Source organism: Eriocheir sinensis, chromosome 61 (assembly GCF_024679095.1).
Source record: "Eriocheir sinensis breed Jianghai 21 chromosome 61, ASM2467909v1, whole genome shotgun sequence".
Lineage (NCBI taxonomy): Eukaryota > Metazoa > Arthropoda > Malacostraca > Decapoda > Varunidae > Eriocheir > Eriocheir sinensis.
In genome coordinates, this window is record NC_066569.1 from 4652017 (window position 1) to 4662016 (window position 10000).

At 40.2% G+C, this 10000-nt stretch overlaps 1 protein-coding gene across 15 annotated transcripts in view; it reads left to right on the forward strand.

Annotated features, from left to right (window-relative positions):
• LOC126986201 (bromodomain adjacent to zinc finger domain protein 2B-like) overlaps positions 1 to 10000 on the forward strand; it is a 125844-nt gene that overhangs the window by 47853 nt on the left and 67991 nt on the right. For 14 of the 15 annotated variants that reach the window (XM_050842163.1, XM_050842164.1, XM_050842160.1 and 11 more), the window contains exon 3: positions 5014 to 5056. The exons of the other annotated variant lie outside the window; for it this stretch is intronic. In XM_050842163.1, the coding sequence (XP_050698120.1) occupies positions 5049 to 5056 (8 nt within the window). In that variant the 5' untranslated portion in view covers positions 5014 to 5048. The remainder of the gene's footprint in view (positions 1 to 5013; positions 5057 to 10000) is intronic. 15 annotated transcript variants of the gene reach the window in all.

The following is a 10000-nucleotide window of genomic DNA, read 5'->3' on the forward strand; positions in this document are numbered from 1 at the left end:
CTCCTTCTCCCTCCCTTCTCCCTCAATTATTCCTTCCCCTCTTCCCTCCCTCTTCCTCTCCCTTTCTTCTCCTCTCCATCTTCTGTATCTCCCATCTTCATCTCCCTTCTTCTTTAGCTTCTTTTTCCGTCTCTTTCCCCTCTTCTCCTCCCTCCTCCCTCAATTATTCCTTCCCCTCTTCCTTCCATCTTCCTCAATTCTTCTTCTATCCTCTTTATCGGCTATCTTCTTCATCTCCCATCTTCTTCAACTTCTCTTTCCGTCTCTTTCCCCTCTTCTCCTCCCTCCCTTCTCCCTCCTCCCTCAATTATTCCTTCCCCTCTTCCCTCCCTCGTCCTCTCCCTTTTCTCCTCTCCTCCTCTCCCTCCCTCCCTCCCCTCTTTCTCCTTTCCTTTCCCTCCCCTCAACCTTTCCTTTCTCTCTCCCCTTTTTTATCTTTTTTACCTCTCACCTTCTCTCCCCTCTTTCTCCCCTCTCTCTCACCTACATTTTTCCTCTATGTGTTTTATTGTTCTCCTCCTCCTCCTCCTCCTCTTTTTTTTTTTTTCCATTCCCCATAACACCTTTTTCTGCTTCATCTCTCTCTCTCTCTCTCTCTCTCTCTCTCTCTCTCTCTCTCTCTCTTGCTGTCCTCCTCCTCCTCCTCCTCTTCTCCCTCCTCCTCTCCTCTTCTCTCTCCTCCTCCTCTTCTTTTTCTTCTTCTTCTTCTTCTTTCTCTTCTCTCCCCTCCTCCTCCTCTTCTTGTTCGTCTTGTTCTCGTTATTCTTCTCTCTCCTTTCCCCTCCTCCTCCTCCTCTTCTTCTTCTTCTTCTTCTTCTTCTTCTTCTTCTTCTTCTTCTTCTTCTTCTTCTTCTTCTTCTTCTTTCTCTTCTCTCCCCTCCTCCTCCTCTTCTTGTTCTTCTTGTTCTCGTTATTCTTCTCTCTCTTCTTTCCCCTCCTCCTCTTCCTTTTCTTTCTCCTCCTCCTCCTCATACTACTACTACTACTACTACTACTACTACTACTACTACTACTACTACTACTACTACTACTAATTTAATAACAACAACAACATCATGGTTCACTAAGAAAGGCAAGAGAATAATAATAATAATAATAATAATAATAATAATAACAATAATAATAATGCAACCAAGCGTAAACAAACCCAACCAAAAAAATACATTAATCATCGTACCTCTAGATTTGCACACCCTCATCCCTTCTCTCCCTCTTCCCTCCCTCCCTCCTCCCTCTCCGTGACACCTGTCGATTCAAGTCGCTGGATTCTGAAGGCGATCAATAGAAAAGAGAGGCCGGCCGAGCATTTGTCTGGGAAATAATAATAATAAAAATAAGAACCGGGCGAGAGAGAAAAGTAAGAGCGCACGCGTCGGCAACATCACCCCGGCATCTCGAACCAGCCAATCACAGTACCGCATCCTCCTGTGACGTCATCAGATTCATGGCGTCATTGAGGGGTTTGCTGGTTTGTGATTGGTGGATGCAGGTCAGCTTGGTGTGGCTTGCATGACGTCACTGGTAGATGGTGGCTTGTGATTGGTGGAGAGATATGAGGTTACAGGATACTTGGTGATTGGCTGTTTGATTACCTTATTGGATTAAGATGTTATTCGAAGAGAGAGAGAGAGAGAGAGAGAGAGAGAGAGAGAGAGAGAGAGAGAGAGATGCAAATGTACTGATTAAAGAGAGAGAGAGAGAGAGAGAGAGAGAGAGAGAGTGCAAAATTGCAAACGTACTGATTAGAGAGAGAGAGAGTAAAAGCCAGATTAGAGATAGACAAAGTAGTTAACTGAGAGAGAGAGAGAGAGAGAGAGAGAGAGAGAGAGAGAGAGAGACCTTTAAGTAAATTAATCTGGAAACAACCACAAATTAATCAGTTAACCGCCATTGAGAGAGAGAGAGAGAGAGAGAGAGAGAGAGAGAGAGAGAGTAAAGAGTCATCGTGCAATCAGTAAAATTGACGTCCGTTGCTTAATCAATAATGGGTGTGGGTTTCTCTCTCTCTCTCTCTCTCTCTCTCTCTCTCTCTCTCTCTCTCTCGTGGTTAACCGATTCATTTTTTTTCTCGATTAATTTTTAGTTTGTGTGAATCTCTCTCTCTCTCTCTCTCTCTCTCTCTCTCTCAGGTAACGGGATTATTCTCTTTCCTCCGTGTTTGCTGACAGCCTCCTCCTCCTTCTCCTCCTCCTCTTCTCCTCCTCCTCCTCCCCCTCCTCCTCCTCTTCTCCTCCTCCTCTCGTAACAGCTTTCGTCTACCGTACCTCCTCCTCTTCATTTTCTCTCCTCCTCCTCCTCCTCATCCTCCTCTTCTATCTCCCCTGCAACCGCCTCCTCCTCCTCCTCTTCCTCGGGCTAGAGAGAGAGAGAGAGAGAGAGAGAGAGAGGGGGGGGGCTGCAAAAGATAAAATGGAGGGCGTTCGTGTTTATCTTTCTGAATTAAAGAAAAAAGTGAGAGAAAAACTTTTGTCTCGCTGTACCTCGCTCTTGTTTTCTCTCTCTCTCTCTCTCTCTCTCTCTCTCTCTCTCTCTCTCTCGACGCCGTAACAAAAGTGAAACATATTAGAGAGAGAGAGAGAGAGAGAGAGAGATTTGTTGTTGGACGCTGGAAGAAAAGTAGAACGTTATATTATTTGCCGAAAAAAGAATGAGAGAGAGAGAGAGAGAGAGAGAGAGAGAGAGAGAGAGAGCATTCATTGTTTCAGAAGTGTCAGTTAGGATAAAGAAAGGGACGTTATGTATACGCGTATATATTCTTTTATGTATTAATTCGTGATGCTTTATTTTGTTCCTCTCAGTAAACTCGACCGAGCTCGCCTGGATGAAAAAAAACAAAATATTAATAAAACCGCCTCGTCCCGTTTTCTTTCTTTCCCTTTAGTGTTTTAAAATGAAGGAATGGAAGATGGGAAGGACAGATTGGAGAGGGTGGTAAGAATAGAATATAAATAAGAAGAAAGAGGAAAAGTGGGAGGGAATAGGAGAGGAGAGGAAGATATATGCTTAGTATGTCCACCGAGCTCGCATGTATTGAAAGAAAAACATTGATTAACCTCCTCGTATAGTTATCTCTCCGCATAACGTTTTAGTAGGCAAACATATATATTCGTGATGTTTTGTTTCGTGTTAATAGACAAACGTACATATTCCCGATAGTTTTGTTAGAGGAAGAATGTGAAATGATAGTACTCTTATTTGTCTTCTATTCTATTTCATTATTTTTTTGTTGCGGTGAGACAGAAAGAGGAAAAAGAAAAAGGAAAGAAAAGGAGAGGAGAGGAAGATATATGCTTAGTTATGTCCACCGAGCCCGCATGTATTGAAAGAAAAACATTGATCAACATCCTCGTATAGTTTTCTCTCTTTCTGCATAACGTTTTAGTAGACAAGCATATATATTCGTGATGTTTTGTTTCGTGTTAATAGACAATCGTACATATTCCTGATAGTTTTGTTAGAGGAAGAATGTGAAATGATTGTACTCTTATTTATCTTCTATTTCATTATTTTTTTGTTGCGGTGAGACAGAAAGAGGAAAAAGAAAAAGGAAAGAAAAGGAGAGGAGAAGAAGATATATGGTTAGTTATATCCACCGAGCTCGCATGTATCAAAAGAAAACATTGATCAACATCCTCGTATAGTTATCTCTTTCTGCATAACGTTTTAGTAGACAAGCATATATATTCGTGATGTTTTGTTTCGTGTTAATAGACAATCGTACATATTCCTGATAGTTTTGTTAGAGGAAGAATGTGAAATGATAGTACTCTTATTTATCTTCTATTCTATTTCATTATTTTTTTGTTGCGGTGAGAAAGGAAGGAAAAGGAGAGGAGAGGAAGATATATGCTTAGTTATGTCCACCGAGCTCGCATGTATCAAAAGAAAACATTGATCAACATCCTCGTATAGTTTTCTCTCTTTCTGCATAACGTTTTATTAGACAAGCATACTCGTGATGTTTTGTGTTAATATAGTTTCTTCTTTCTGCATAACGTTTTAGTAGACAAGCATATATATTCGTGATGCTTTATTGCGTGTTATCCTTAGTAATCGCCACCGAGCTCGCTTCAACGGCTTGGTAGTTACGTTGAGTGGCAAAACTATGGACATGAAAAAAGATTAGATAAATTCATGGACAGTGATGTTAGGTGGGGTTAGGTTCACAGGAGCTGCCTTGTACAGACCTATACCGGCCTCTTGCAGACTCCTTACGTTCTTGTTCGTCTTAAAACATATGAAAGTTACCTGTCTGACGCATGAAGTGTTTTTAAAAGACAAACATAATGACTAGCAAACATAAAGCGTACTATGGTTTTTATTACTCATATTGTATCGTTGCTTCCAAGTATTGCATTGCTACGCCTAATATACTAAAGAAATACAGGACAGCTTTTGTGTACGGTACTTTGATATTTTCGCAACCCTCATAAGTAACTTCCCCCTCCTCCCCTCCTCCTCCTCCTCCTACTATTGCTACCTCTACTAACTTACTACTACTACTACTACTACTACTACTACTACTACTACTACTACTACTACTACTACTCGTGCCCCCATACACGCAGCGTTTCCCAGCACCCACAATATTGATATCAGCGCCCCAGGTTAAGAAACAGCTCTAACATAGTATTGCGTTGTTGTTCCGCCCTCACGCCATTGAAATACAAGGGAAATAAAAATAAATAAAAATAATGATAGAGCGTATTCAATAACACTCCCGCTCAGAGATAGCCTGCAACAATGCCCGCCGCGATAGTAGTTTTCTGCCACGCCTTATATACTCCATTTTATCGTTTATTTATTAGTTTATTGTTTATGCGTACTGTATAGCGTCTCCCTTCCTCCCCCCCTCACGCCATTATCCTACACCCGACACCAATAGCCCGCGTTGGTCATGGCGGTGGAGCGACGGTGAGGCAGCGGCGGCGGTAACTGGATAGGAAATATTTGACTCGCAACCCGCCTTTTTTTATTTTATTTTAATGTCCTCCTCTTTTTTTTTGTTCCCAGAATGCAACTGTGACTGAAAAAGCGAGGACAACACGATGGGCAGGTAAATATTGCATCGGTATTTACAGTTACGAGCATTTTTTTTTCCCTTCCCTTGTTTCCTCCACCTCGCTCTCTCGTGCGCCGTTGGGGAAAAAGAAACACAAAAAGACGCTTGGGTGGGAGGGGGGTGTCAGGGTAGGAGGGGGAGGGGTGGTGGGTGACGCGCTGCCGAGAAAGGACGCGAAGCCGAAACTGTCGTACCGGAGAGAGAGAGAGAGAGAGAGAGAGAGAGAGAATGATGCTGGTGATGCTGTCGCTTTTGTTCTTGTTATGGTTGTTATTATTGCTATTATTATTATTATCATTATTATTATTATTATTATTAATATTATTATTATTATTATTATTACTACTATTATTATTTCTGGCTCGCTACTACTACTACTACTACTACTACTACTACTACTACTACTACTACTACTATCCTCCTCTTCCTCCTCTTCCTCCTCCTCCTCCTACTACTACAACTACCACCACCACCACCACCACCGCTACCATCACTACTACTACTACTAACCTACTACTACTACTACTACTACTACTACTACTACTGTTGCTGGTCTGCTGTTACTATAGAATAAATTATGAGACTTGGGAACAGCTCTCTCTCTCTCTCTCTCTCTCTCTCTCTCTCTCTCTCTGAAAAAAAAAAAAAACTGATTATGATGTAGGTAGGCGGGCTGTGTGTGTGTGTGTGTGTGTGTGTGTGTGTGTAGGTTGGGAGGGTCAGACCAGGCAGATGTTAAAGGTCTCCTCCTCTTCCTCCTCCTCCTCCTCTTCCTCCTCCTCCTCCTCCTCTTCCTCCTCCTGTCAATCCCATGGTCCGTTTTCTCTTTTTGGAATTTCTCGCTTGATTTTTTTTTTCCCTTTTCTTGCTCCTCCTCCTCCTCCTCTTCTTCCTCCTCTTCCTCCCTTCTGTGTGCAAGCTTCAATTTCTTAGGGATTTTTTTTTTCCTTCAATTTTTTTCTAATTTTGGTCTTTTTCTTACTTGTTTTTATTTTATTTTTGTTTTTTATGCAGTTTATGTTTTTCTTTTGGTCCGTTTTCTTCTTATTCTTGTTTTGCCAGATTTATTTTTTCTTTATTTCTTACTTTCATTATTTTTTGTTCTTTTTTCCTTTTTTATTGTTCTGCATTTATTCCTGTATGTTGTTCTCTTTTCATTTTCTCTTCTTTTTCCTCCTCCTCCTTCTCCTCCTCCTCCTCCTCCTCCTCCTCTTCCTTCTTCTTCATCATTATATTCTGTCTTTTATTCCTTTCACTCTTTTACTTTTTTTTCTTCATCTTCTTCCTCCTCCTCCTCCTCCTCCTCCTCCTCTTCTTCTTCCTCCTCCTCCTCTTCCTCGTATTTACTATTCATGTGAGGGCAAAAAAAACATGTGAGAGAGAGAGAGAGAGAGAGAGAGAGAGAGAGAGAGAGAGAGAGAAATCAGACCACCAGACTCCTTTTATAATTAGAGAAAGTTTAATTCCTGAGTGATCAAGATGCAGAGAGAGAGAGAGAGAGAGAGAGAGAGAGAGAGTGGCATAAGAAGAAAAAAAACCTCACTGAAGCAAGAGAAGAAAAAAAATAGTGAAAATAATTGAATGAAAAGAAAAAAATAAATAGAAAAATGACAAAAAGTTAAAAGAAAATGTAATGCACACACACACACACACGCACGCACACACAGAGGGCGAGGAAAGTTGAGAGGACGAAAATGAGAGAACGAAAGAGAAAAAAAAAGAGGAGGAGGCGGAGGAGGAGGGGAAGAGGAGGAGGAGGAGGAGGAGGAGGCGGAACGTGCCTAACCGAAGTATTCTCGTCTGAGTGAACTGACAACTTTCCTTTTTTCACACACACACACACACACACACACACACACACAGACACAACGGTTATTTTTCAAGGCATATTTTATCCTCTTTACTTTTTCGTTCATCTTCTCTTTCTATCACAAGGCAATCAATTTATTTTTCCCAGTTATTTATTTTATTTTATTTTATTCACTATCGACGAGTTTGACAAAGAGGCGCGCGCTGCAGTCCTTTCATTGTATTGTCATTGTATAGTATTCATTATATTCCATCACCATTATCATCTGCATCATCATAAAGCCCTTTCCTAACGTCCTCCACCCCTAGTGTTATGTAATATAAGGTAATGTAACGGCAAAACACAGCAGGCTTGGGGTAATGTCAACAAAGGTACCTACATCATTTTGAGACCATACATGTATACTGTTATATGTATGTGTATATCAATAAATGTATCAAATCAAATCTCTCTGTGGTGGGAGGAGGAAAGAGGAATAGGCTGGGGATAAGAGGAGGAAGGGGAGAAAAAAGGAGAGGAGGGAAGAAACTGGGTGGGGTGAGAGGGGAATGGGAAGGATGGGGTATGTTAGGGGTTGGAGGGGGAGGGACATGGTATTAAGAGAGAGAGAGAGAGTGTTAAGGACGGTGTTGGGTCGCCTTGATGCTGAAAGTGCGTGGGAAAGCATAACACAATAGACCCCGCGAGAGATGAGAAAATGTCACCTCGCTGCCTCTCCATTCTGTCCTTAAAGATGGGATTGCTTTCAAGAGACGAGGATAGAATGAAGGAAGAAATGCAACTATTGAGAATGATGAGATACGATTGTTTTCAAGACGAGGATAGAATGAAGTAAGAAATGCAACTAATGAGAATGAAAATGATGAGAGAGATACGATTGTTTTCAAGGCGAGGATAGAATGAAGGAAGAAATGCAACTATTGAGAATGATGAGAGAGATACGATTGTTTTCAAGACGAGGATAGAATGAAGGACGAAATACAACTTTTGAGAATGATGAGAGAGATACGATTGTTTTCAAGACGAGGAGAGAATGAAGGAAGAAATGCAACTATTGAGAATGATGAGAGAGATACGATTGTTTTCAAGACGAGGAGAGAATGAAGGAAGAAATGCAACTAATGAGAATGATGAGAGAGATACGATTGTTTTCAAGACGAGGATAGAATGAAGGAAGAAATGCAACTAATGAGAATGATGAGAGAGATACGATTGTTTTCAAGACGAGGATAGAATGAAGGAAGAAATGCAACTAATGAAAATGATGAGAGAGATACGATTGTTTTCAAGACGAGGATAGAATGAAGGAAGAAATGCAACTAATGAGAATGATGAGATACGATTGTTTTCAAGACGAGGAGAGAATGAAGGAAGAAATGCAACTATTGAGAATGATGAGAGAGATACGATTGTTTTCAAGACGAGGATAGAATGAAGGAAGAAATGCAACTATTGAGAATGATGAGAGAGATACGATTGTTTTCAAGACGAGGAGAGAATGAAGGAAGAAATGCAACTATTGAGAATGATGAGATACAATTGTTTTCAAGACGAGGAGAGAATGAAGGAAGAAATGCAACTATTGAGAATGATGAGAGAGATACGATTGTTTTCAAGACGAGGAGAGAATGAAGGAAGAAATGCAACTAATGAGAATGATGAGAGAGATACGATTGTTTTCAAGACGAGGATAGAATGAAGGAAGAAATGCAACTAATGAGAATGATGAGAGAGATACGATTGTTTTCAAGACGAGGAGAGAATGAAGGAAGAAATGCAACTAATGAGAATGATGAGAGAGATACGATTGTTTTCAAGACGAGGAGAGAATGAAGTAAGAAATGCAACTAATGAGAATGATGAGAGAGATACGATTGTTTTCAAGACGAGGATAGAATGAAGGAAGAAATGCAACTATTGAGAATGATGAGAGAGATACGATTGTTTTCAAGACGAGGATAGAATGAAGGAAGAAATGCAACTATTGAGAATGATGAGAGAGATACGATTGTTTTCAAGACGAGGAGAGAATGAAGTAAGAAATGCAACTAATGAGAATGATGAGAGAGATACGATTGTTTTCAAGACGAGGATAGAATGAAGGAAGAAATGCAACTATTGAGAATGAAAATGATGAGAGAGATACGATTGTTTTCAAGACGAGGATAGAATGAAGGAAGAAGGAAGAAATGCAACTATTGAGAATGATGAGAGAGATACGATTGTTTTCAAGACGAGGATAGAATGAAGGAAGAAATGCAACTATTGAGAATGATGAGAGAGATACGATTGTTTTCAAGACGAGGATAGAATGAAGAAATGCAACTAATGAGAATGATGAGAGAGATACGATTGTTTTCAAGACGAGGAGAGAATGAAGTAAGAAATGCAACTAATGAGAATGAAAATGATGCGAGAGATACGATTGTTTTCAAGACGAAGATAGAATGAAGGAAGAAATGCAACTATTGAGAATGATGAGAGAGATACGATTGTTTTCAAGACGAGGATAGAATGAAGGAAGAAATGCAACTATTGAGAATGAGAATGATGAGAGAGATACGATTGTTTTCAAGACGAGGAGAGAATGAAGGAAGAAATACAACTATTGAGAATGAGAATGATGAGAGAGATACGATTGTTTTCAAGACGAGGAGAGAATGAAGGAAGAAATGCAACTATTGAGAATGAGAATGATGAGAGAGATACGATTGTTTTCAAGACGAAGATAGAATGAAGGAAGAAATGCAACTATTGAGAATGATGAGAGAGATACGATTGTTTTCAAGATGAGGATAGAATGAAGGAAGAAATGCAACTAATGAGAATGATGAGAGAGATACGATTGTTTTCAAGACGAGGAGAGAATGAAGGAAGAAATGCAACTAATGATGATGATGATGATGATGATTAGAGGTCTTTCATACACTCATTTTTCTGCGTTTTATTTTACTTATTCTTCCTTCTAGCCTCGACACATCCTCCTCCTCTTGTATTTTCAGCTCTTCCTCCTCCTCCTCCTCCTCCTCCTCCTCCTCCTCGTTAATTAGTCATGCAACCTTAAACAAATAAACTTAGTGATAAAGATAATAATAATAATGATAAGTAGATAATGAAGAAGAAACACT